The 27,930-nt window shown below is 33.3% G+C and overlaps 1 protein-coding gene across 3 annotated transcripts; it reads left to right on the forward strand.

Moving 5' to 3' along the window:
* Nucleotides 1-1,967: 1,967 nt before the first annotated feature.
* Nucleotides 1,968-27,377, forward strand: p120ctn (adherens junction protein p120). Of its 3 annotated transcripts, XM_074138081.1 has the most exons (16): nucleotides 2,026-2,600; nucleotides 6,115-6,212; nucleotides 8,690-8,765; nucleotides 14,851-14,892; nucleotides 16,156-16,454; nucleotides 17,559-17,720; nucleotides 19,987-20,206; nucleotides 20,308-20,461; nucleotides 20,818-20,957; nucleotides 21,031-21,272; nucleotides 22,992-23,131; nucleotides 23,265-23,517; nucleotides 23,600-23,738; nucleotides 25,537-25,677; nucleotides 25,756-25,954; nucleotides 26,857-27,377. In XM_074138081.1, exons 3-16 carry the CDS (start codon nucleotides 8,734-8,736, stop codon nucleotides 27,055-27,057), a joined length of 2,364 nt encoding a protein of 787 aa, XP_073994182.1. In that variant the 5' UTR covers nucleotides 2,026-2,600; nucleotides 6,115-6,212; nucleotides 8,690-8,733; the 3' UTR covers nucleotides 27,058-27,377. The 3 variants fall into 3 exon arrangements, with proteins under 3 accessions (XP_073994183.1, XP_073994182.1, XP_073994184.1); XM_074138082.1 differs by lacking the exon at nucleotides 8,690-8,765 and having other exon boundaries at nucleotides 1,968-2,600; XM_074138083.1 differs by lacking the exons at nucleotides 2,026-2,600; nucleotides 6,115-6,212; nucleotides 8,690-8,765 and adding an exon at nucleotides 13,739-13,857.
* The last annotated feature ends 553 nt before the right edge of the window (nucleotides 27,378-27,930 follow it).

Consider the following 27,930-nt stretch of genomic DNA (forward strand, 5'->3'; position numbering starts at 1 on the left):
TTTTTATGACGAGTTAGCCATCGCAACATATCTACATGTTCTTGCTATAAGAAAGTGTGCAAAATTCTTGTAACGCATGATCGTTTAAACGATGAATTAGCAGGAACATTCATCAACGGTTTTTAAACCTAATGTTAAGCTCTCATTGATTACCCGATTGAGCATTAAATCTGCCTTGGATAAACATCAGAAAAGACATAACCCACTGCCCCCTATATCACGGGCGTGGCGGTAGTTCAATACTCAATTTTTTATAGAACTCTAGTAAGAATTTAATTAAACCTTCACAAAAATGTTTTAAAAATAAATTCTTTGTACCATTTACGTCTTTATTTTTGTCATAGTTTCCTTTGAAATCTTTGGTTAATAAAACGAAAGTTTCAAGTGATGTCACCCCTCTTTGTTTGGTCATTATGAGAGGTTTTAGATGTTAACTCATCTTTATAGATTGGCTTATCAGGTTTGAAAAAGGAAATTTGACTCCCATAGCGTAAAGCTTCTGACAGTTGTCGCATCACTATAACCGATGAAGTTTGTTATCAATATATTTTTGAGATTGTTGATACAGCCCAGATTTTTTTTGTTAAGGTTTTATTGTATTAAATAACCAATCCCAGATTACCAATATATTGTCCATAATTGCGGGAATAACCATGGGTTTGAATCACTGAAGAGAGAAATTAAGTACTTCTCTCCCCTAAAATATTCTGAGTTCTTATTGTTGCGTTCTCATTTATTGCAGCTTTCAAAATAGAGCTGGTTTGTATTAATTAAATCGACATTAGATACAGTTCGATTTATTAGCATTACGACCGTTACTTTGGTGATCGCATTGCACATAGAATCAGTAGAATATTGATTAAATATTATAAATAATGTTAAATTCAAATCTCATCAGTGGATTTTGATGAAAATATGAGCTTGATTGAAATCCCATGACAGAAAGTACAGCTTTACTTAGTGGATTGTTCATCGTGATTATTCAAAATTTTGTTCAAACTACATATGTATTTACAGTAAATGCGCTTTTATTTTATTAATTTTTCTTAGACAATTTGTCTTAATGCAATTCTAATGTGAGATGAGCATATGTAGTCTTCATTCTAATATATCATTTCATCCTAAAGTACGGTTTTAAATCTGTATAGTGTGTATAAGAAATAAATATATATCGAAATAACGATTCGAAAAAAAAATGTTTGGTTAGAACTTAAGTATGCGTAGTAAGAGAGTAGTGTGACAGTGTACAGATTTGTTGTTTTCCCTTCTTTTTTAAATTACGTCTTTCTAAATTAAAATTGCTTTTATTTGAATTTAGTAGGACTTCTAGTAAGGTGGTACAAGTTTTTACTATAACAGTAAACTTAATTTTATAAAAATATTTAACTTAAATGCTTTTAAGAGAAACTCCTGGGATGCTCAATTTTTTTATGCTTACAGGACGTCTAAGTAATAGACATTACATTTGAAAAAAATATAATATTCCAAAAAATAAATAATTCATTTGTGGACGGGTTAATAAAGGGGAGACGCCCTTATTATATTAGCAGGTGTCTTTCATTAATTCTTACTTCACGATAGGTAATCTGATAGTTAACTACTTAAAGAATAATAATTTTATTTTACAAACTTTAAAAGAATGTAAAGAATAAAATACACTAACTATTTTAAACTCAACCAAAACAAAATATAAGATGGCCCCTCTTTGTTTTCTTTTTTGTTGCATTGACAAGTTTACAAACAGAACACAATTCTTAAGAAATTGTTTTTGAAGAAAAATTTTATGATTTTTTAAGCCTGTAATATTTATTTAGTTTCGTAAATTCTGAATATATATATTCTTAATTAAAGTACAAAATGTAAAAAATATATATATATTTATATATATGAAACAAGTTTCTAGGTAAATTATGTTGGATGAAACATCTAGCAGTGATGGGTATACACTGTTTCGATTTTATTACAACAAAGTTGGATTCTTAGAAATTTCTAATCATGTGAGGTTTTATTATTTATTGTATTAGAAGGATACTCGAAAGTGTAATTAGTTATTTAAATTATAGTAACCAAATTTTTTCCTCAGAATCATTATACAGGGAAGAACTCAGTGATATCAGTTTTATTAAAAAGAAATGGTTTCCCTGATTATGTTTAGGCTTAAAACTTGTTCTACATAATATCGTGGTTTTTTTTTAAGAGGAATCATTTTATTGACTGTAAAGGTGATAAACAGTTCACTTTAAGAAAAACTAATAGAAAACTTGAAAGTTGATGAATGTAAACAAAAGTGTGAAATACTACAAATAGATATAAAAATTCGTGTTTTGAATACAAGGGCATGGGGATAGAAGTTGTACTAAATTTGTAGTAGATGTAACTTGCACCGAAAATACCTGTAAAGTAAGTTGGTGTGCCTTTTAGGTCGCTCTTTTTTGCATTTATTTCTATTAAATTGGAACATTTAGTCACTTAATGCAAAAAACAAGTCCATTATGTGCTTTTGTGTTGTTCAAAGAGAAGAAATGCAAACATATCAGTTACTTTGAAAACTGTGGATACAAATCTTCTGATATCTATTTTTTTTAAATTGTTTTAATCAGGTAAGTTGATGCAAACTTTTATTTTTATGTTTAAATTAAACTTTTTTTCCTTTTCTTAAATGTTCAAAACTTTTAATTGAGGGTGACATATTATAATTTTATTCTATGGGCAGCACCCTTTGTTTTGCAAATATTTGCATTAAAATGTTTCTCTCTCTCTTTAATATCTTGATTGTACCTGATCAATCAATGTAGTTGCAAAACGTTTGAAAATTTTATGTTGCCCATTCTCATTTTTTTTTTTTTTTTTTTTAAATATTTCAGACTATGATCAACAAAGTACTATCTAATTCGAAAGTTTAAGTTATTCATTGTTAAATAAACGCAAATGAAAACAGGGTCTTCCTAATTAATAACGCCCATTATTTATAAAGTTATGATTTATTATTATATTTACAAATTAAATATGGGCCAGCTCATTAAGGATTTTACACTCATATTTTAAATGAAGTTCAGTTCTTCAAAGATATTGATGCAATCTTTGTTTCAATCTACTTGAAACTGTAGGCTCGCCAAGTTAATAATGAGATGAGGATGGCTGTATGGCTATGTGTGAGGCGTTCAGTGTAATTCTAGTACTTTATTTAAACAAGTCTGTATTCTTTTCGATTGTTTTGCAAGCTGTAATCCAGACTAGGCAGGCATGTTGAAAGAGGTCTAAGGAGCATCTTGTTATTATTCAATTCCTAATTATAGGAATATATGCAGTAGTGTATACATCCAGGGAGTAATTTTAGGGTAGCGATGATCAGTTAGCTGCTCAAGTCTACATCCTCTATCCAGCGCTTTCTATCCAGCCTCGTTTGCGTCTCCTCTTTGGGAGCTAGTTGTGAACTCTTTTTGGCCTTAATGAATACAGGAGCATTTAAAACCATGTATTCTTCGTAAATTCTTGAGAAATTAACCTTATCGGAGTACGCTTCTACCAATTTCCTAATCATAGGCGCCCGAAGAAATGACTACTTGATCGTCTGCATATTGCAGGGATAAGACGCAACCCTGATCATTTGGACACCCATACCCAAGCATGACTTTTTCCAAACTTTAAGGACCTACTCTGTATAAATATTGAATAGAATAGGGAGAGGCAGCAGCCCTGTTGACATGGACACTTTCGAAAATGCATCCACCCAACTTTACTGCTCCTGTTATGTTTTTGTAGAGCCCTTGAATAGCCTTTATAAGATTAGTACTAATTTCCGTAAACCCTTTTTTACCTATAGAAGACTCACCAAAAACAATTTTAAACATTTCTAAAATTGTGCTGCACTTAATTCCATTCTTATCAAAATTTAATGCTAATTCTATTACTCATTTTCAAAATCGCCTATCCTACCAATACATACTCAACCTTTTTGAAAGCTGGCAATAGACTAAATATCCAAAATGGCTAGCACAGTACAGCAACTTTTCAAACAAGTTTACCAACACAACAACGAAAATAACATGCGAATCGGAATATAATGCGCGAAATTACAAAGTTCCCGTTATTTTTTAAACACACTCGTAAATGGTGTTTTAAAGAATTGAAGTGATGTATAGATATTGCCAGAGTTCCATAATGATTAGGTACTGTTAGTGGTTTGTTCATGTCATGTCTGAAGGTTTCCCACTCTACCTTTCCTTTGATTATTTTTAGAGGTTGCTCAGTTCTTTGTAAGTGCGAATGGTGGTCAGATTCTAGTTCACAGATTAAGTCCAGATATATTAATATGTGGGATTGGCAGTTCCGTTGAGTGGCAGTTCGTCTGGTGCTGAAATAATTATGTTGAAGTTGTCCATAATAGTCCTGACTCTTGAGTCTGGTTCCGTTGTTGTTAGTAGTCCGGCATCCCAAAATCGTGTTTGCTGTTGAGGTCTACTCATAGTAGTGTACTGTATTTTGTGAAAGTTTGGTGGAAGTCTGATGTTTGGTCTCAGATAACTTTTTTATGATTAGGAGTCCAGGGTCTGTATTTGCCTGGATAGCTGTTTCGAGATGATGCAGTGTAGGTGGCGGGAATTCGTGATGTGTAATTTTATTGTTATTTATTTATTTATTAATTTTTTTTCACGCAGAGAGCGACTCCACCCGAGGCTACACTTATCTGTCTGACAGTACGATAGATCGTGTAACCTGATATTTTAATTCTGTCAGCAGTTTGGAGGTAAGGTGTGTTTAGGGATGTCATATATGATAAGGAAGTAAGAGAATATCGAAGTTCGTGTTTTTAATTCGTTAGTATTCCAGTTCAGTAGTGTTAAATTAAGAGAGGAAAGCTGTCTAAGGTTGTCCATTGTTAGAGAAGATAGTATTCTGGACTAAGTTAATGATTATTTGTAGAAGCACGTTTTTTAGAAGAGTGGCATTACAGAGTTATAGGCGTCAAAAGAGGTGTTGGTGTAATCCTAAATGGGAGGATAATTGTTCTTCTTTCCTGAGCCCAATGATTGGATTCTGAATTGGTGGAAGCAATGTGTGCATTGGTTTTATTGTCTGAAGAAGCTTGCTGAGAGAATATTTTGGTTGGTCTATTATGGATATCTGCTGATTCTGATGAATTCTTTATTGAGTGGCAGCGAGACTTGTTTTTGTTACTTATATTAATTAAGGTTTGGCAACCACTGAAGTTAGCTGTATGCTCGCTCTCCATTGCAGTTGACGCATTTAGGCGTCTGCAGTTGGAGATTTTGACAAACAGTGAAGTGATGATCTACTGCTCATCTTACATATTTCGAGTCCAGTTGACAGTAAGTTTTAGTGTGACCGTGGTTTTTAGTGTGTGTGTGCATTAGAGAATTAGGGATGACTTTCTTTTAGGTTAGGTTCCTCTGAGATTACTGAGTAGTAAAGGCGAGTGAGTTGAAATATGGTTCTTCCTCTGTTGTTTATCACTTATTCTGGTTACCATGGAACTCAAATCATTAATGATAAGTAACAAGCAATTTGTTTAAAATAATTCAAAGACTTGTATCATTAATTTATGAAGTTAAGTGCGTTTACAAGCAGGGCGTATACAGCGCTCAAATTGTTTATGATTTAGATATGTTTCTGCCACTGTCATTACCTCTTCACTTAATGTATTTAACTCAGCAACTGCCGATTTCAAGAACATTACTATTCTCATTTAGACCAGCGCGTTTCGACTTAGATGGAAGAAAATTTTGTGCTGACACAATGCTCTTAAACTTTTTTAAATTGATGATAGAAGAAAAAAACATGTTTTACTCCATGTAACAATTTTTTTCACGATATAAGAGAATTTCCGCTGCATCTTTGTCTTCAGGACCATCGTCGTGAATTTTTTAAATGATTCATTCCATGAAATCTGATTTTTGGGCACACATTTCATTTATGTTAGATTTGCTACCGGAGAGCCTCGCTTTATGAATTTTAATTGTTTTCTCTTAATTATGATGCTTGCCTTGTAAAATTCCTTTTTGTAAACGTAGAAATTTCCACCGTTTTCTGTGGAGTATTTCTGGGTATTTCAAGTTATTGTTCAGTTATATTATTATAAACGTTATTTTTCAGGATGATGTCAATTAAATCTATGCAAGAAGTGAGTGCTGTGCTCGCTGTTTCTAGATTGCTTGGCAAGTACAAAATGCCTCCAAATCTACCACATTAAGGTAACTACATTTTGTTATGTTTTTATAAGTAACTATATAGTGTTATCTTGAGGAAGCGTTCAAAGCTGGCGTAGAGCTGTTATCATTGCATAAGTTTTTTGAAATGTACAGACAAAGTCCTGGTTGATTCGGAAGCTTCAAGGGTGAAGAGGCCCCGTATGTTGTCTCCAGCGCTTTTGTAAAAGTTTGTTCTTAACCAGACCCAGTAAAGCCACACATGTTTATTTGTTTATTTAACTCAGCAACTGCGACTGCGTAGATTCGTCTTACCGATTCCCCCTTTCTCTTTACCGTGGTTGATAGACTGTGGAAAGAACTATTTCCCTTCTTGCCCGCAAACCTAATGAAACAAGATACGTTGGTCATGTGATAGTATACAGGTACGTCTCTCTTCCCATCTTTTATGCCCAGCTTGCTATAAGCTACATAATAAAGTCTTGTCTAGTTTCCAGACTAACAAAATGATTATGCACCATTTATCGTGATATTAAAAAGTGTTTACGACATCATTAAGCATCCATAGCACTTCTTTGCTTTGAAAGTGATGGAATCAAATCGAAGGTTATATGGACTAAGACTTGGCAAGTTGACCATGCGGGAAGTGTCTTGCACAGTACGACTTCTGTGTGATAACGCAACTGTCTTTAGCTGAGCAAGGGTCTGAGATAAGACGATGCCCTAGCATGCTTTAATGAAATATTTCGTTTTAACAATGGCATATCCATGACCTCTATCAGTATATTAGTAATAAAAATCAAATGTTTTTATCAAAACTTATTTAATCATGTTGAGAAAAAGACAGTTCTTTTAACGCCAGTAGCTCGGTGATCTTGTAGGTTCCTTCTTTCCTCTTCATACTGCCCAATTCTGTCATAATAATAATAACTGCAAAAATTTAGTTAACTAACAGGAGATTAAACCCTGGCATTAATTTTAATTTAATATAGACTATTTACTGAACTAATCACTAACGTCACTACAGTTCATTGTTACACCTCATAACATTACTATATAAATTCACAATTAGGACTGTTACAAGACTGCTCGATTACTGCTACTTTGTAGCCGCTATTTCGCTTTTTATGCTGTCGCAGAATGTTCTGGAATCCGCTAGAATCTTACAGTATAATCTAGGCATGCCAGATCATACGCGTTCATTCTAGACTCCTTCTATGTGGCTTCCTAGCAAACTAGAGGTTTCCATCTTCTCTCGAGAGATGGCGCCAGTCACTTCGTTGCATTATATAAACATATTTTATATATATATATATATATAAAAACATATTTTATATATATATATATTTATAAAAACATATTTTATATATATATATATATATATATATATATATATATATATACATATAAAGGATGACAATCTCTATATTTTGAATAAATTTGGTTATTTCATCTATTATAGAAAAAGAGGGAAAAAATTGTCCAAGTTGGGTATTTTTCAACATTTCGCTTTTTCGACATTTTTGTCGATCATCCCTAATACAACTGTCCTGCCGGATTGTATTAATAATAAAGTGATGCTCTCCTCCCTGCCTTTTAGCAATTTTCTCACACGAAATTGCTATTTCCCTACAAATACCTTCTTTAATTCGAAACGTTTTCCAAATAATTTTTTTTGTGGATTCATTTGGGGACATGAACTCTAAGCTTTTTAAAATATTATATTTTGTAATTATTAAATCTTGTTTTAAAATATTTCACCAGGGATGGGTTACAGTTCCGCCACTATACATATCGTTATAATGAAAGTATTGCTTATTCAAATGTTGAAAATTCGGTAAACCAGATATGCAACTTTGAACAGTAGACTTTTAAAGGTTTGGCTTTTCCGGAAAACAGCATTATTATTTTTAAAGTTAGAAGGATAATTAAAGAAATATTATTATCCATCACATTCTTTTGAAAGTATGAATAAAAATTAATTATATTTATGGTTTTACGAAATCTGTGACAATGTCAATGTGGGCGTCTAGAGCAGATTGTTTGTGTCATTATTTGTTTGTAGATATTTGTATCATTTTTATTATTAATCAGTCTTCTTTACAAATAACTTGCAGTTTTAATAAGGCAAGTATAAGGGTTGATTAAGCTAAATGAACTACTGAACATGAAAGTAGGACAAGTAGTTCCCTAGGTATGATTTTTTTGAAAGTAAGAACAAATTTATGCTGGCATTCTTTCACACTTGTTTTATTGCTTCATGTTTAATTAACGAGCACCAACATATGAGGCTATTGGCGCCCTGGGTTTCTATAAGGGCACTTCTGATCTCGTGTATCTCTAGTTGCAAACATCACAATGAATTTGAACTCGGAACTCCGTATCTTTCCGTGGAATCTAGTCATTAACCACTTATAACCTCCCTCAAACTTGTTAACGTTCTTTCCCTTCCTTCTTTCTGTATGTTTTCCTCTTAATAGGTCGCGTCAGTGTTTCAGATATTTATTTTATTTTATTTTCAGGTGAAAGTTGCAAAGGTCATATTTAAGCAGACAATTCTTTCAAAATGTCTAACAGTCAGCTGGTAGATTCTTGCTTGTAAGTACCACTCAAGGCTCTTCTATTTTCTTTCTCTTCCATGCTTGTAAAAAGCACAATATGTTATTTTTAACTCATTTGGTTGACTTTAGGTCCTGAAAAATAGCTTTTTACTTTACCTTAACTGTAGTAAAAGGTTTTTTTAAAACTGAACTCCTATTTTATATTATATATGTATATATATATAAAATAGTGCGCGCGCGAATAGAATAATTTAAGCCAGGGAAATCAAACACATTGTTTTTTTTTATACTACTACCTGCTAGTCGATAAGTGTGTTGTGACTTTACTGGATGTTTTTCGCGACGCGATCGAATCAGAACCGGTTTTTCAAAATTTTATGTAAACTAGTATCTCAAAAATACACATAAAGACCTAGCGTTTATATTTTAAACAATTTCGAAAATTAATTTAGGTGGGTGACTGGGGACAGAATTGACTGCTATTTTATGTTTTCTGCTTAATTATCATTTGTGAACAAGTTTCTGTACGTGATCTGTATATTATCGAGTAATTAATGCATTACTAGAATTACAAATTTGAAGAAAAAGCGTTTTGTGAAAACTGCAATTTTACGGAAGAGATTTTAATTTTTTCAATTTTTGTATGCTTTAGAATGAAATATTGTTTTCTTTATTGTATCCACTTCATATTACCCAGCAATATAAATGAAAACAACAAAAATTTGTCCTATTTAAACCATTTTAGCTCCAAACCAAAATGTTTCTTCTTCCAAACTTTTTCGTTGAGAAAACTGTCAGTGGCACCTCCCTCCTTCTTCACATCCAAACTTTTCCATTTTACCAGAATTATAATTTTTATTTATCTGACCGAATCAATTTTTTCTTTTCCAAAGTGGCTCTGTTGTAAACAAGCGAAGATACATGCGAAGAATTTTATTCCCTAATCTTCTTGCAGATTCATCGGATGGTTTTGGGAATGGTCACTGAAACCATCAAATTCTCGCAATTTACGTAAAGTGCACTGCTTTCTTTAGGTTACCAAAACGAGAAGATTTGCATGCAGGTTTTTTTTTTACTTAAAATTATCTCTTTTGGAAAAGTTCATACGGGTTGATCTGATGACTACTTATTACTAAGTCTGCAAAAATTAAAAAAAAATTAAAACATTAGTAAAAAAATTGTCCTTACCAGCCTGAAGTGCTGTAAAAATCTTGGTCGTTTTTAAGTGATTAGTGTTGAGTAATTGGTTATGGGTGGTGGCGAGTAATGAGTGATTGGTGATGGGTTATAAGTAATTAATTAGTTATGAAGTTCTAAGTCAATTATAAAAAGATTCCAGCTGTTCTAAAAGTGATCCTCACCACCTATAATGGAGTACTGAGTCAGCTGAAAGAAGGTTCAAAGTTGAATAAAGGTGGCCCCTGAAGTGCTTTAAATATATTGGTCATTATTCAAGTGATTAGTGTTGAGTAATGAATAATTAGTGATGGGAAGTGAGTAGTGAGTGATGCGCATTGTGTAATGTGTGGCGTTACTCTTAGTGATCACTCATGATTAATTTCATCACTCATAATTAAATTAGTGGAGTGACGTAAAACTTAGATAAAAGGTCAGGAGCTGCTCTATTTTCACAAAAGAAACCACTTCGTGGCGACTAGACAGACCACTGTTTTCCAGGCCACGTTTTATGCTATTCTTTGGTTATTTCAGATGAGCGGATTCTGAAATTCTGGAAAAGGATATTTGAATGTTTTCGAATAGTTGTTACATTGAAGGCACTAAGTTCTTGAATCTGCCTATCAGATTAGTGTTAGAATGTTCTAGACTGTAAGAGCTATCTTGTATTAAAGATGTATAAGTCGGATGCCATTCATGTGGGAATCTCGGGTAACGAGGATGTAGGTGGGCTTTTAAAGTCGGCTGCCTTAGTCCTCTCACCGATCCCGAGCATGCTCTTAGCTAATACATCCACACGAATAAATCTAGCTAATGATAGATTTTGTTAAGAGAGGTTAATCTTAATTAATATAATAAGGGCAAAATTATATATTATTAGTCATTTATTTTAACCAATATATTGTTTATTTTGACCAAACTCAATGAATAATGTATTTGAAAAATTCAATGAACTTTATATGAAATATTTATACATTGTGGTCAGTGTGAAATTATAATAGCTGGTGATTTCAGTGGGCGTATTTCCGAATCAGACTCTTTGATGAAGGTGTTTTTCAAAATTCTTGTGTCTATGGTTCTAGAAGTTCGTTAGATTTGGTTGTAAATAATCAAGGCCGAAGAAATTTGGAAATTATGGAAAACTATGGGCTACGCGTGTGTAATGGCAGATCTTGTAAAGACCGCCCGGCTTCTTATACGTATATTTCACTTAATGGTTGTAGTGTTGTAGACCAAATATGGGTAAATCATGTTCTTCTAGATTCTAATTTAGATTTTGAAGTATTAAACATCCCGGAAATTTCTGATCATTTGCCAGTAGCATTAAAGGTAGACACCCCTTCTTAGTAGAAGGGGAAGTGGAAGTGCATTAGTATGCGGCACTTCTAAATAAATCTGATTGCGAGTTCAATTATTACAGTTTTAACAAAGAAACCTTATATATGGAATTTTTTTAAAGAGATTTTATTTAACTCTAATAATATTTATTTTCATAGCACTTCCGTGGACGACCTAAATGAAAATTTAATAACTACACTTTCTGAGGCATTAACAAATAGCGGGATGAGAGTAATCAGGAAAAAAATTAATGTTTCAAGAAAAACAAATCAGGTTTGGTTTAATAAGGAATGTTTTCTCGCAAAAAAAGAAGTTAAACAAAATTATAAAATCTGCCGGATATTTAATTCAAAAAACATCTCGTTAGTAGTTACGTACAGTCTAAAAAACTTATAAAACTAATAAAAAGACTATATTCACCGCAAAAACCAATTATTTCCAACCAGTTAAATTGAAATTGAGAAATACCAAAAATAGTAGAGAATTTTGGTCAGTTTTAAGTAAGTTAAAAAATAGAATAACTGTTAAAAAATGTCCTATTGAAATAAAGTCTTGGGAGGAATTTCTTGAGAAATTTAAGACATTAACTGCATACACTCCAACGATTAACATCCATCCATTTTTGGATAAAGAATTAACACTTATAGCAAGTATAGAAAGTGCTAAAATCAATAAATCGGCTGGTAACGACGGTATTATAAATGAATGCTGTAAATTACTTCCACTAAATTGGTTGCATTATTTACTTAATGTTTATAAAAATGTTTGGGAGCAAGACAAAATTCCTTCAAGTTGGGGAAAGATCAAACTAAAAATTATCTATAAAAAGTCAGATCCCTGTGATCCAGGCAATTATAGAGGTATTGCTCTAGTTAATAACGTGTTAAAATATTTACAAGAATCTAGACGATTAATCGACTGGGTTGAAAGTAGAAATATCTTGCCTGACGAACAATGGGGTTTCGGCAAGAAAGGGGTTGTAGATATGGAATTTTCTCTCTATCAACATTAGTTAATTTGAACATGCGGAAAAAAAGACCAAAAGTTCAGGGAATCTTTGTAGATCTGCAAAAGGCATTTGATTCCCTGTCGCATGTAAAATTGTGGGAAAAGTTACATAAAGTAGGTATTTATGGTAAAATTGTTAATATAGTAAAAGCCATTTATGACAGGGCTTCAATATTTATTGAAAGTGACGGTAATCAAACAAAAGAGTTTAATGTTACGGAGGGGGTTCTCCAAGGTGAAAATCTTAGCCCTCTTTTGTCCTCTTTATTCATCTCTTATATCGTAGATTTTTTTCAGGGATCACTGTGTAGTAGGGCTTAGTTTAAAAAAAAGATAAGATGTATTTATACTCTTATACGCTGATGATATTGTACTGTTGGGGCACCCTTGGATAGATGCGCAATTGAAATTGGATCTCCTAAATAAATACTGTAAGCAAAACGCACTAAATGTTAATATTAATAAAACTATAATTTTACCTTTTCAAAAAGGAGGGAAACTAGGTCAACAGAGGAAGTTCGTTTTTAATGGGAAGGAGGTAGAATTAGTCAGGGAATTCAGGTACCTCGGGATCACTTTCACAACTAGTGGAAAATTCAGAAAAACAGCAGAACATAATAAAACACTAGGTATAGCGGCAGCTACAAAAGTTAAACATCTATTATCTAAGGGGAAATCAGATTCATGGAAAACTAAGGCAATTCTTTTTGATAGTATGGTGGCTAGCGTACTTTCGTACTGTGGAGAGGTTTGGTCTGCCCCTTACGGAGATATTTTGGAAAAAGTCCAAATAAAGTATTTTAAATCTTTCCTTCTACTTCCAAAATCGACTCCCGATGCCTTGCTGCGACTTGAAGTCAGTAGAATTCACTTAGATTTCTTTATATTTAAAAAGATGAACGGATGGTGGATAGTTCTGCTGCAAATGAAAAATGATGGCATCCCGAAATTATGTTTTAACAGGCTATTAAAGTTAATAAATTCTAAGCAGATTCCTTCTAATTGTTGCAAATATTTAAAATGGTCATTGGAAAAAATAGGTGCAATAAATTTCTGGGAGTCACAAGATTACAGCGAATTAATTATAAATAGAAGTGGATTAATTAATGCTTTTAAATTGTACCTCTCTTGTAAGGTCGTTGAAAAACTCAACGATACTAAATTTAATAATTATATTAGATTTATCAGTAATTATAATTGTAAACAGTCTTATCTTTTGGTGAATGCTCCAATTAAATGTGTAAGAATAATTTCTCAAATATGTTTGGCAAGTGATAAGTTCCCCAGAATAAAATAAAAGATAAAAATTACCAATTCAGATCTGAAACCCTCTGCGCGCTTTGTAATGATAGTTCACCGAATTCAATTTATACACTTCTTGTTAGAATGTAAAACCTTTGTTGCATATAGAATAAAATATTTTAGTAAATTTACATCGTTAACTAATCAAACAGAACTTGACATACTAGAAAATATATTAAATTGTTACAATATGAAGTTCATTATCAATTTATGTAATTATGTTAAAAAATATTTGGAAATAAGAAATAAATTAAAACAGTGGCTATAAGAAAATAATAATTATAATTAAAATCATGGAAAAAAAAGTAAGTAAATTTATTATCTGTGTTTATCTGAGTAATAAGTTGGAATTTATTTTTGTCTTTAAAAGTGATTTATGTATGTACACTTTGAACTAATGTTTTCTATCTAATACGTTCACTATAATATAAACATTGTTATGAAATGTTTCTGTTCTTAAGTTAAACGATTAAAAAAAAAAAAAATTAGTTTAATAAATATATTTACATATATATTTTTAAGATGGACATATATCTTTACTTTATCTTAAATGGAAGAAGAAACACATATTATTATTTTTATTTTTTATTACTGTATGGTAAACTGAACTCTTGCTATAAAATTGTATTTTAAAAGCAATAAATAAAATTGAAATTTTGAATTTGAATAAGGGCAACAGACCGGAATTTTTTTATTTTACAGATTAGTAATAACCACAAAAAAGTTGTGTGAAAAAGTTTTGAGACAGTGTAAGCATCTACGGGAAGTCTACTTTTTTAGGACCTAACTTCACTTAGTGATTGTGGACTCAGAAATAGAAGTCTCCTTTGAAGGGCCACTTGTGTGCACGTTGTTCTACTACTACTAGAGAGTTACTATACTACCCTTACGACCTTCGTTTCTCTCCACTTTTCTGTGAATCACTTTCTTATTCTTCTTGTAAGAGAAGTTTACTGTACAGAACCTTAGATCTCTAATTTTCCAGTTTGTACTTCATTAATTTTTAATTTTTGTGCACTACTTTTGGGAAACGAGGGGCAGGAATAGATCCCCCTTAAAAATAGTTGAAAATATGGCACACTTTGTTTTGTGGTGCAAGTGATTTTTTTTTATTTTCATACAGTACTAAATACTTTTCAACTATCAGTAAGTTGTGAAAACCTGATTAAGGTGTCTTTGAAGGTTTGCTCGCTACACAGATAAGCCGATCAAACTAGACTTGTGATTAGTTTAATTAAAGTATTGTGTGTAAGTTTCAGATTGATGTACTTCAAATTGTGTCTAAAATTCTGTTTCAGGAGAGTATTGCAGGAGAAAGGCCAGGACATGCCTCAGTACATGTAAGTACTTACTTCCAGTATTCTCTTATTTCTTGAGAGAAGAAGTTAGCGAACTTCGAAAAGATCATTTTTTGTTGAAAGTACTTATTTGGGATCCTGATTTCAAAAAAAGATTATGAACAAAATATCTCAACAAAAATTGCAGGAAAATGATGCTTTGGATTTGGTTTTGTACCATCATCGGATATGGGTGAAGTTTGTAATCGAAACCTTAAACAGAAATCTCCTTGAAGAATGGCTTTCTTCGATTCATTTTTTCGATTTCCTCTTAAACAGCTGTTAAAATATAGCAGGAAACTTTAAATGGGGAAGATTTTTCCGAAAAAAATAATTTGTGAAATTCCCATGCAGTAGTTTGCTGAAAATGATCATTCAAACAAGTACATACATCCTATTTGTAGAAACATATTTTTCTTTCTCAGGTGTCTTCAAAACGCGTAATTTCCCTAAAAAATCAAAATTGCTAATCTACATGATTACAGTACTTCCTTTTCCAGTGTTTAGGAAAAGTAAATGAATGATTTTTGTGGAAATAGGGAGTTTCACAAAACTCGAGTGATACAGGAAAGTGAAGAAAAAAAATTCGAAAAATAAACAAGGTGTGTTCACTTATTTGGCGCTTGTATAGTGATTTTGAAAAATAATTGTAAATTAGTAGATTTTTGGGCTAGTAATAGCACTGAAGTTTTCACACTTAGCTCAACTAACGCGAGCGTTGCATTCTACCATTTGAAAGAGAGTATGAAAATGCTTTTCTCAAGTGCTCAGTATTTTTTTTCTCTATCGCCTTAATATTTGCCCAAGTTCTTAAATTGTCGCGTAGACTCGGTTTCTTCCGAAATTTCACCTTTTTTTTCCACAATTTTGTCAAAACAAAAATATTCGTTACATTTGTTTTCTGTATATTTATTATTAAAATCATATGGCATAGATAGTAATTCTACTAAATAAATTTAGGCCTTATTCATACGTAGATTAGACTTCATATGTTCTCTAAATGGAATGCATTTATTTTTTGATATTTGTGAATTCTGTAGGATTTTACCATCTACTGAATAAATAAGTGTAATTTTAAATACACTCCTTTACGCATAAAAACATCAATTCAAGCCAGCAACATATACTAGTCTTTAACCAAAAGTCCTCTCGCTAACTTATGAGTGGTGAACACAACTTAGTTAACAAAATATATCTCTTTTAAATTTTAACAACTGCAGTAACTGAATATTGTATGAATGTTTCGTATCTGATTTTTATTTACAGCGGCCAACCAGACATGGAGCAAACTAGTACATATTCAACAGATTTAGTTGTTGGATATCATCCGTCTAATGGACATGTGGAAAATCATTCACCAGTATCATCGCATTTAGTACTAGAATCTGGATCAAAGGTAGTGGATGGGGTTGGTGTAGGCGTTGGTACCGGTCAAGCGAGACCATCTGTGGCCAGCGTCACATGTGATGTGCACCAGCTGACTCTCGATGGTGGAGTGGACTACGTGACTGTGCCGCAATACCAGTATGAGCACCTCGCAGGACAAGCCTACCATCCTGATCAAGGTTAGTCTACACACCTCTACAGAGTGGTATAAACATTTATTAAATGTAGAGTTCTATTCTAGCTGCTGAGTGTATCACGTTCTCTTTTTCCGCTTCAAGACGAAGATGAATTTTTAAAGTGGGGATAGAGTTTCCATTTTCATTTTCCATTAACACGAAAAAAGTACATATGCGATGTGCATTCTTCTGGCTATATTGAAAACCACTCGTAATATCTCTGACCTCGCTTATGAATATTGTATTGTGACTCTGTAAAGTACTTCAGAACTGAGTGATGACTTTGAAATACAGGTTATACAAATTCATTTTGACATGTAAATTTAACCAGATTGTTTGAGTGCTACTTTGGAATTCTGTGCTCCTTGAGTGTTGATAACCCTCTGTCAACCAAAAACTCTCTTGCATTTGCATTTACATCAAATTATATCTTTTCTAGTGTAACGGCTTATCCTCCGTAGGTAATTGTGAAAAGAATGTGTAATCACCTCTCGCAGCCTTTATAAATCAAATACGCTTATCATCCTCAAAGCAAAGTAATGAAATTTTTAAAATAAGTAGAAGTAACTTTAAAATATATAGAGGGGATGGAGTTGGATTTGAGTGATTAGGAATATCTGTGCCCGCTTTGCATAAACCATTTGCCGATGTAATAATTGCAGAGTCATGCCTAGTGTACGTCTAGCTAGGTCCTACCACATAGCTGAGTTTGTAATTAATCATCCTTTCAAGTTCATTTAACTGTGAATCGTGTATTCATTCATTCTTTCTGAAATATGCTAACAGTTCAGACTGTGATATTTTCACGGATATACACGGATCGAGTTGAAACATAATGTTTTTTGGTGTATTCAGCTTAGTATGTATTCTGAATGTTGCGGCCACATTTGAGCGTTTAACATTAATTTTATAACAAAATAATCATTACATCAATAAAATAAATAAATATAAAATTATTGTAAAAAACTACACAGGCGATAGTCAACTCAGAAAATGTTTGTTCCAAACCTACAACAAACAGTACAGTTTGGTTTGGGAAGTTTAGTTAAGATTTCATTAAATATCTTACAAATATATTTTTATAATTGTATCGAAATATTTGTCTAGCTCGCCATTATGTAGGATACCACGATTATGAGCATTATCCATATCCAGCGATGCCAACTTATCCATCGTACACAACAGCAAGATATCCAGTCAATCAAGACTATTCTGAGAGACCTCCAACACCTCCTTCTCCCTCAGAAAAAAGTGAATCATCTCAGCATGGTACATATTTTAAAAAATGAATTCATCTCAAAAGATCTATTATTAGATATATCAATTGCCTTGCATTATTTACACAAGTTAATGTTTTTTCTGCAGAATAAGTATACAGCCGAATTACGTGTTACTCATGCGGTAATGGAACTTGGAATTGAGAAAAGTCTATTAATGATTTAAATGTTTTGACATTATTATCTTTAGGGGCAGTAAACTGCAGCAGTGCTTATTTTGTTAAAAACATCTTCATAACAATAGGAACAACAGAACGCTATACAAAAGCTAGATTAAAATTCACTACACTATTTTTTCCCAAAATGTCTTAATGGATTTAAAAATTGCCAATAATTTAAGAACACTCTGGGAATATCTTTTTCAATGTATCTAATATCAGTTGCAGAATCTGGCGCTTTTTCAAACGGATTAAAATCAATTTTTTATTTTGGGCGACACATCTCAGGACATCTTCCATTTCGGGCAGTGATTCAGAATATTCTCTAGTAATACCACCGGTAAAATAGACATGGGCGCCACTAACTCAAACAGATTAGAGTTTGTATTTTTATTTTAGTTTTTTGTCATAATTACACTATCTTTATATTCATAATCGCATAATACTTTTACAAGAGCTTTTTGATAAACTTCAATTCATCTGTTTAATGAATTATATCTTACACCTAGGTTAGGTTTATTTTTAGGCATCAGTAATGAAATCTTTTACCACATTCATGCAATTTCTGACATCCGTGAGAAAAAAATTTGTTTTTAATGTTTTCGGGGAACATATCTAGTAGGAAAATCTGCGCAGAAAGTGCTTACCGTAATGATTCAGGAATACTTTTAAAAAACTTACACTTACCATTGAAAAATCTTGGGGACCTGAATGGCGATTGCTGGGTAAACAATATACTCTTTAAATATTCTATATATCTCAGCACGCCTATATCTCTTGAATTTATAGATTTTAAAAACACCTTCTGCAACAGTCCTGTGTTTGATTTGAAACTATTCCTTTCCATTCCACCTAGCTAGATGTAAGATATAATTCGTTATTCAGATTAATTGAAGTCCACAATGAAGCTCTTGTAAAAGAATTATGTGATTTTTAATATAAAGATAGTGTAACAACTGGAAAAAAAGAAACTAAAAAAGAATAACCCACACAACCTGTTCTGATTGGGTTAGTGGTGTCCCATGTCTATTTTACCGGTTGTATTATGAAACACTCCGAAATGGAAGATGTCCTGCACAAAATAAAATAGAAATTGATTTTAAAACGTTTGTAAAAGCACCAGATTCTGCAACCGATATTATAAAAGAGAAATTGAAAGAGATGTTCCCAGAGTGTATTGAAAAATTCATGTATTGAAAAATAGTGTAGCGAATCTTAATTTAGCTTTTTGTTTTTATTGTTGTAAAGATGATTTTAAACAAAATAATTATCGACATTAATTTGTATTTGAATGTTTATTATGTTGCTTTTGGCTTTTGCATGTACAAGGGTTAGTCGAAAGTCAGTGGGTTTTATTACACAAACTGAACAGGCTTTATTTATTTATTTTTTTTTAAATGATTTAAGGCGCGTCAACATCTAAGGTTATTGGCGCCCGGAGCTTTTTTCAGTGCACTGCCGGCCTCTGGACAGAGTTCTCTCGTTACAGGCAACACTATTGTGTTGCAGTGAGCTGTAAGAAGCTCCTAGGAAGGGTCAGCAGCTGGATTCGAACCCGTGACCTCCGCCTGGGAGTCCAGTGCGCTAACAGCATAGCTAATCCCTTCCCTCGACAGGCTTTATTATAACAAAATAAATCGAGTGCCGAAAATATGATTTTTTATTTTTTTGCCACTTACGCAATATACTTATAAAGGTAAATACACCTATGCCAGCGCCCCGCATGACACAGGAACGGTATTTGCCTGGCACCTTAGAGACTTTTTTTTTTTTTTTTTTTGCAAAGTTACCCCTGTGTCTTCTATCCATCAGAAAGGCCGTAAAACTCCTTGGATCGGTTGTTAGTTTGGGTTACCCCCTTGTTCCTTGAAGAAATGTCTAGTTCTTCTTTCATATGGGTTGGACTCATATTGTAGAATAAATTGAGTTGTTTTCATGGACTAAAACAATTGGTTTGCTTGAAACACCAATTTTACTTGCTATTTCACACTTTGTCACTATATTTGCGATATAAGATTTTATCTGTTTTAAGAAACCTTCCTCCTAGCTCTTTAACTCTATGTTGACAAAGTGATTTGATTTGTTTATGTGTTTTGTAAGGTGTGCGATGGAGAGATCCAAATTTAACAGAGGTAATCAGTTTTTTGACAAATCCAAATAATGTTATTAAAGCAAATGCGGCAGCGTATTTGCAACATTTATGTTATATGGATGATCCAAATAAGCAGAAAACAAGAGTACTCGGTGGTATACCACCATTAGTGAACCTACTTGGACATGATACCCCAGACGTTTACAGAAATGCTTGCGGAGCTCTTAGGTTGGTTTTATAGTTAATTTGGCTAATTGCTCTCTAAAGAATTGGCGTATGAATAGTTACAACATACACATTCTCGTATATGTGTATTTTATTTTTTGCAGAAATTTATCATACGGACGTCAGAATGATGAAAATAAGAGAGCGATTAAAAGTTGTGGGGGTATTCCTCTCCTAATGAACCTTCTGAGAAAGTCATCCGATGCCGAAGTTAAAGAGCTCGTCACTGGTGTATTGTGGAATTTATCTTCTTGTGAGGTATGTAAAAATAAAATTCTTAAATACAAGTTTATTTTTTTTGTAAATTTCTTTCTACCTTCAGTAATTCATTTTTTTTTAAAAAAAAGATGAATCACAAAAGTTGGTTGGGGTTCTGGGTGCAGTATCTTTTTTATACTTTACTGCTAACGGCATTACTAACAAATAAAACGATTCTGAAGTCTATTATCTAAAGAAAGTTTGTCAAATAGAAATGTAAGTTGTACTCGCTTCGGCGGTACATATACTAAAATTGGAAATGTAAGTTGAATGATTAAATCGGTGAGTTAGCCTAGTTTTTCTCAAATTTCCTTTCCTTTGCTGTTACTAGTAATACAATATATTCCATTTCGTAGGATTTAAAAAGAGCAATTATTGATGATGGACTGCCAATTATTGTAAACCAGATCATAATACCTCATTCCGGTTGGGGACCTAATTCTGGAGGCGATACGTGTTGGTCAACTGTGTTCAGAAATACTTCAGGTGTTTTGAGGTAAACATATTTATATATAGTATATCAAACAGATTATTTTGATTAGTTACCAATTATTTTTAATATTTGACAGGAACGTAAGTAGCGCTGGGGAGTACGCCCGTAAAAGACTGCGTGAATGCGAGGGTCTTGTCGACTCAATGTTATACGTAGTTAGACTTGCTATAGAAAAATCAAACATAGGCAATAAAAGTGTGGAAAATTGTGTGTGCATTTTAAGAAATCTATCGTATAGATGTCAAGAAGTGGAGGATCCAAATTATGACAAAAATCCACTTCCTGCTCAGCCGGTGAAAGTTAGTGCACATCCAAAAGGTAAAATTAGTTACTGTGCTTGCGTTTTGATAGAAATATTGGTAGTTTGCATTAGTATTATTATTTCTATCATTATCATTATTATTTATTGACAAATCTTCAACGAATTACGAGAAATTCGCATGCCAGATTTAACTGTTACCCTAAAGCTATAGTTTTTCTTTCCCTACTAAAGTGTATTACGATTTTAAAAATAGAGTTTTCAATATTATTTAGAAGGATTAAATGAATATCCAAAATTCGCTTAACCGGAAGAACTGCTTTACTATTTCACTTATTGATATTTTTGCCAAAATGGCTTTACAGTTGTTTCTAAACTTCTTGCTAATATGCACGTAGATTTATTAATTTTATTTAAATTATTTTTGTTAACGAACTAATTTTTTTTTGAGGCAGTTCTGGAAAGGATAGGGATAGACTTCCCTATAGTCCCCACATCATTTAGTCTTAGATTTTTCACTAATTATGTGAGACGAGAAAGATTTAAATATGTAATGAAAATCCGAATAAGAAGAAATGTTTAGGCTAGAGTTTAAGGAATTATAAATAATGAAATATGTGAGTTAACATCATATTATTCAGTGTATTTTTAAAAATAAACTTTTGAAGAAATGCATAGGCGTGCAAGAAAGGGCGAGGACCTGAAAATAGGGAAACAGGTACCCTAAGGTATGGCTACGTTTTTTATTGCGGAATGCCTTTGGAACCTGGGCTTTGAGCGGCTATTATCCCCACTTTGCCCAACCTCTCCCAAAAATACCTTAGGGCCCTCTCAAGAAGTATCCTTCCCGTCGGCCTTGAGTATTTGTCTCTTCTGAATGTATTAAAAAAAATTATCAAAACGGACTCGCTGATCTAAATAGTAGTGTCCGGTTTCCTAAACAAACCCCTTAATCAAATATTTGTCACTCAGGGCTGATCTACGTAGGTTTAGATGCCAGCCCACCTCAGCATGCGCAAACAGTGCGCCAGTTCCTCTGATGCTTTTCCATCTCTCCAGAAGTTGCTTCTTGGCAACCGCTAATTTGACCGCAGAGTCTACTTTCTCATGGCTTTCTATCATCAATGGATGAGAAGAACATTCTCCCAATGAATTGTGGCCCCAACAACACTTCTTGCTACAAACAAAGAAACAATATACCTTTGCACGCAGTATGTCTAACCGAAAATATTTTCACATCTTTCAAATCTCCGTGCCATATCCCAGTAACATTCAGTTTTTGTAAAGATCACAACTGGATGACCGCGTTCATCCGGTAGTTACAGCCTTTCTTTATTCAGGCCCAGCTCCGGTCATGCCAGTGTGCTACTGTAGTTAAGAGAATATTAACTCAAAAGATTAACGTAGACATTATTGCGCCTCACAAAATCCAATTTTTCACTTTTCACATTTATTTTGAAGAGCAAAGATTGGTTTGCGTGCATCTCTTCTCAGTATTATACCATTCTTTTTTACATCTCTGATATCACCCCACAATAAAAAAAATATAATAGTAGCTAATAACAGAAAACAGAAGAGGTCCCTATGCTAGAAACGCTTGCGACGCAGATGACGGTATTAATGTCATACTTGTTTGCTGAGCAGAATTTAGTAAAACTTAGCGTCAACTCCTATTTATACTCCTTCCCTAAACTAATCCTAGAACTATCCCTATAACGAGTGCAAGGCCTTGGTATGTGAATATTTATTGTAAATTCACGTATAATTTTAAATTTCAGGAGACAATCTTGGATGTTTTGGGGCTAGTAAAAAAAAAAAAGATTCAGAAATGGTCGTGCAGAAAGAAACAACATCCAGTAGATGTCAAGTGCAAAGAAATGAACCATTATCGGGAATGGAACTGCTTTGGCAGCCTGAGGTGAGATTTCTCGGGTCAACATAATCAGACGAAAAGAGTTATTTATGACTCGTACTCAAGATTTTTATGTTTACCTTGTTAATAATAAAATGACCCCAAATTAATAAAATTATAACAGAAGTCACTTTTGCAGGTTGTGCAATCATATTTATGCTTATTGCAATCGTGCTCAAATCCAGAGACGTTAGAAGCTGCAGCTGGAGCTTTGCAAAACTTGGCTGCCTGCTACTGGCAGCCGTCTATAGAGATTCGAGCTGCTGTACGCAAAGAGAAAGGACTACCTATTTTGGTTGAACTGCTCAGAATGGAAGTTGACAGGGTTGTGTGTGCAGTTGCTACAGCGCTGAGAAATTTGGCAATCGATCAACGGAATAAAGAACTAATAGGTCGTATGATTTGTTTCTCGTTATTTATTTTATTTTTTTTCTCAGTAGGTTTTTAAATTAAAAAAATTCTGTTCGACTCTAGGTAAATATGCAATGAGAGACTTAGTACAGAAACTACCATCAGGCAATCCCCAGCACGACCAAGGTACATCTGATGATACGATTGCAGCTGTTTTGGCTACTCTGAATGAGGTTATTAAAAAGAACGCTGAATTCTCGAGGCAAGCTGTTTTTTTATTCTCTCTCTTAATTTTTGTTCTCATCATTTTCTCTATTCTTGATCAGTCATTCAGTTTACGCTATAATTTAATTTAGCCCTGTTCTGTAATTTAATTTATCTGCCTAAAACACCTTTATATAACTTAGAAGAAATTCGTTACCTTAAATAATCAAACTTAAAATTAACCAAAATTAAGGTTTCAACTACTAATGAAGTTAGAAGGGATTAGATTAGAGATCCCGCGTTCGAATCCAGCTGCTGTTCGTAGATTTTCTTTACCAGGAGCTTCTTTCAGTTAACTTGTGATGGATAATTTTGTCTGTTACGAGAAAATCCTGTCCGGAGGCAAGCAGTGCACGGACCGACCACCTTTTTATTAGAACCTCTTTAAATTTTAAAAATAAGAGAAAGAAAGATTTCACATATATCGTAAACAAGGTTACAAAGCACAAAGCAAATAAAACATGTTTTTCAAAACAATTTAGCGTTAATGATCGAAAAAGGAAAATTAAAATACTGGAAAGAAAAAATAGAGATTTATCTAGTATTAAAGAATGCATTACGATAAGAGAAAAAAAAGAAGGTTTTCGGAGAAGTTATACAAGGAAGTTCTCGGAAAGCACTGTCGCGTTATTGGAACAAACAAAGAAAATAAAGAAGCAAGGAAATGGTATGTCAGAAAAGACTGTTCTATTAATTGTAAAAAGAGTTTAAAATGATTTAAAATGAAGGAAATGAAAAGTAAACTTGGAATAGAAAAAAACTAGATATAATCTTTTGAGAATAAACAGGGATGGAATATAACAAAGAAAAAAGTCATGGTGGAAATAGCTACGGATTTTTACAAATTTGTAAGACCTGAAACAAGCAGAAGTTAAATGAGGAACGACTTCAACCTATAATGAGGAAGAAGTACTAATCCTCCTTAAAACAGAAGTTTTGAGTGCCATAGAAAGTCTAAAGTACTAGAATATAATAAGAGCACTCTACAGTGGAAATACAGCTCTAATTAAGACTGACTTCAGAAGTGAGCCGTTTTCCTTAAAGAGAGGAGTGAGTCAGGGTGACCGTCTACCTCCAACTTTGTTTGGTTGAAGTCCCTGAAAATATTTTCAGAAGTCGAATTGGTATCAAAATAAATTGAATGCTTCTAAACAACTTGAAATTCGCGGATGACACAAGAAACAAGACACAGATGTGGCAGAGAAGCGTCGAATTTCAGAAAGAAAATTTCGGTAAGAGACGTAGTGGGCTTGATTAAAAAACTAAAATAGGAATGGGCCGGTGATCTGGCTCGTAAAGATAATAGTAACTGAAGCAAAACTGCAACCGAATGGTTACCTCAGGAGTGCAAGAGAAAAAGGGGCCGATCTAAAGGGGGGGGTTGAAAGAGATGGTACGAGAAAATTAAGAGAGAAGGGACTGATTGGTTTAGAAGCGCCGAAGTAGGGACTGCCGGAGGAAAAAATGTAAGGAACTGAAAGAGTAGAAATAAATTTGTTCGAAACCAAATCATAGATGTTACCTAAAAAAAAGTTCTGTCCATTAGATCTTCAAAATTTAGGATTGCTGCTCAATATTTTTTGATGAATCCAAAACTGCAAATAATAAGTTTTGGACAAATCGTAAAAGTTTCGCAGTGGAAATAAGAACTCAACTTTTTGATGTAATGCAGCGTTATTTATAATATAAATCAATAGTCTGGGCAACATAATTATTTATAATAAGTAAACAATTATTTGTTTGAACTTCGGGATTAAAGTATAGATTATGCCTCTATATATTCTCATTTGTTACAGATCCCTGCTTGAGTCTGGTGGGGTTGAAAGATTAATGAATATAACGAGGCAACGCCAGAAGTATACTCCAAGAGTTCTCAAATTTGCTGGACAGGTGCTTTACACTATGTGGCAGCACCAAGAATTGAGGGAAGTTTATAGGTTCGTACAGTTGATTGTTCTGTTGTAAATCTCTATTGGAATTGCTACGATTTATTATAATTGTATGTGTTTTTTCAGAAAACATGGTTGGAAGGAGCATGATTTCGTGACGAAGACCGTTGCAGCACGTAATGCTGGTCCTAATTCACCATCAAATGCAAACAGTACACTAAACAGACCAATGGCCAGCCAGGGTGGTACTAGGTACGAAGACAGATCTGGCCAGGGTGTCACACCTGATTCGAGAGTTGCCGCGCCATCCCTCAATATTCATCCAGTGAGCTTTCTTTATATCTTATCTAGTGTTATTCTCCATGAATGCAAAGCATACACTGTATGTATGTCTTCTATCCTACCTATGTGTATTTTGCACTAAATTAGTGTATGTGGAGTACATACTACATATATTAGTTCATAGAATACAAAAAATTGGTGTATTATTTTTTTTCTGCCCTTAATGCATATGTGAGAATTGATAAAAGCGTAAAGATCACTGCTTTATTTTGAAATACTGTCTTTGACAATTAGCTATCGAGAAGACTATCGCATATTTCCACAGTCGGCATTTAATGATGAAAACGTTTTTTGCCAGAAAGATCAAGAGCATTCCACCAATATTAAATATGATTAATAGGTATGGAATAAAGGAAAAACTGGTAGGATAGCACTCAAAGTAAACTGAAATTAGGCGACAGAACGCAGGCCAGAAATTGAGGAGAAAGAGAAGAGTGAAAATTTAGACAATTTTAAATGGAGAAGACAACATAAGTAGCTTCACTCATTCAGGGGCTGGTTGAAAATAGGTTGAAGTTTTCTTAGCGAAAAGTATAGTTTCTGGGGAAAACTTGAGATTTTATTAGAAAAGAGATGTCAAACACTAACAGTTTATAGTATCCAGTTACAGTAAAGTGTTCAGTAAGGAAATAAAAATTGAGTAAAAGCCATTGTGTATTTAATTTAATTAAATTTATTGTTTATTAAATAGTTAATGATACTCAGGATGAGTCTAGAACAGGATACAAATCTTGTAACCATCGCTTATTACTTGCAGACAGTTCCTGAAAGGAATCATCTGAATAACAACACAAATGCTCCATTAACTCATTGATGGTATCCTCTTCTAATGATTTACACTATCGTTATAGAGCCTTTTAAAATAAGATGTTTGTTTCTCAACAGGTGAAGCCAGGGGAACCACTGTATGCGCAAGTGAACCGAGAGAAGAAAAAAAGCAATAGGAGCGGCGTAGTGGGACCGCCTGTAATGGGGATGCCTCCTGCGGCCGACGCCAACGCAGCCAGTTGGGCCTACGACGAGACAGCAGCTAAAGGATTAGTGGTGGATCCGGCTTCAACACCTGGTGGTGATTCCTGGGTCTAAGGATTTTTGTTTATCCTTTTTCTTTTTTATAATTTATTAGTATTTTTTAAAAGTTTAAATTGGCCATGAAGTTTTTGAAAAATTTGTTCCATCGCTTTAAGAGATAGTGCTCAAAATGATGTAAACATTTAGACTACCTATGAAGGACTTAATTTCTTTCAGGAGAATAACTGTTTAAATGAATAACAAATCCGACATTTTGTATTACAGAAAAATTAAATTTCTTATTTATTTTATTTATGTAATTGTACAGATACGCAGCTGTGAATAGTCTTTGTGCAGTCCTTGAAAGTCTAAAGAAATAAATGAAATAAAGTAGAGTATAGTACTGCAATTATTTTTGAAGGTACAGTTCTATTTTTCATTTGCGCTTCTTGTCAGCAGCCGAATGATTTCACTATTTATTACTACTATCTTCAAAGAAAACCTTTCTGTATTCTGCGCTGCTCCCATTTTTATTTTAATTCACCACTGCCATTATTGTATTAATCATTTTTTAATTAAATTGTATTTGTATTATAACATTACATATTTTATTAAGTATTATCTATCTCGGTTCACTGTATCTTACGTACGAGAAACTTTGAAGGGGCATCAAGAAGTTATCGGAATAGCTCAAGTTTGAAAATAATCTCTTTCAAAGTAGGCATTTTGTAAGCTATTATGCCATTTTTGGAGTGAGGCTCTAAAGTCGTCGTTTTGTTTTTTCGAAAGCAAGATGAGTACCATCTGCGATTCGCTAAGGGCTTTCCTTTCAACTTAATTTTCACCTCATAAAAAATGAAATAAATTGCAGGAGCCTAATTATGGCGAGTAAGGCGGGTTTGGTATCAATAACGTGTTGTACTGTTTATTATTAACTCCTCACTAACT

This window comes from Rhodnius prolixus, unplaced genomic scaffold, assembly GCF_049639745.1.
Source record: "Rhodnius prolixus isolate KJV_2025 unplaced genomic scaffold, Rpr scaffold_11, whole genome shotgun sequence".
NCBI classification, from domain to species: Eukaryota; Metazoa; Arthropoda; class Insecta; order Hemiptera; family Reduviidae; genus Rhodnius; species Rhodnius prolixus.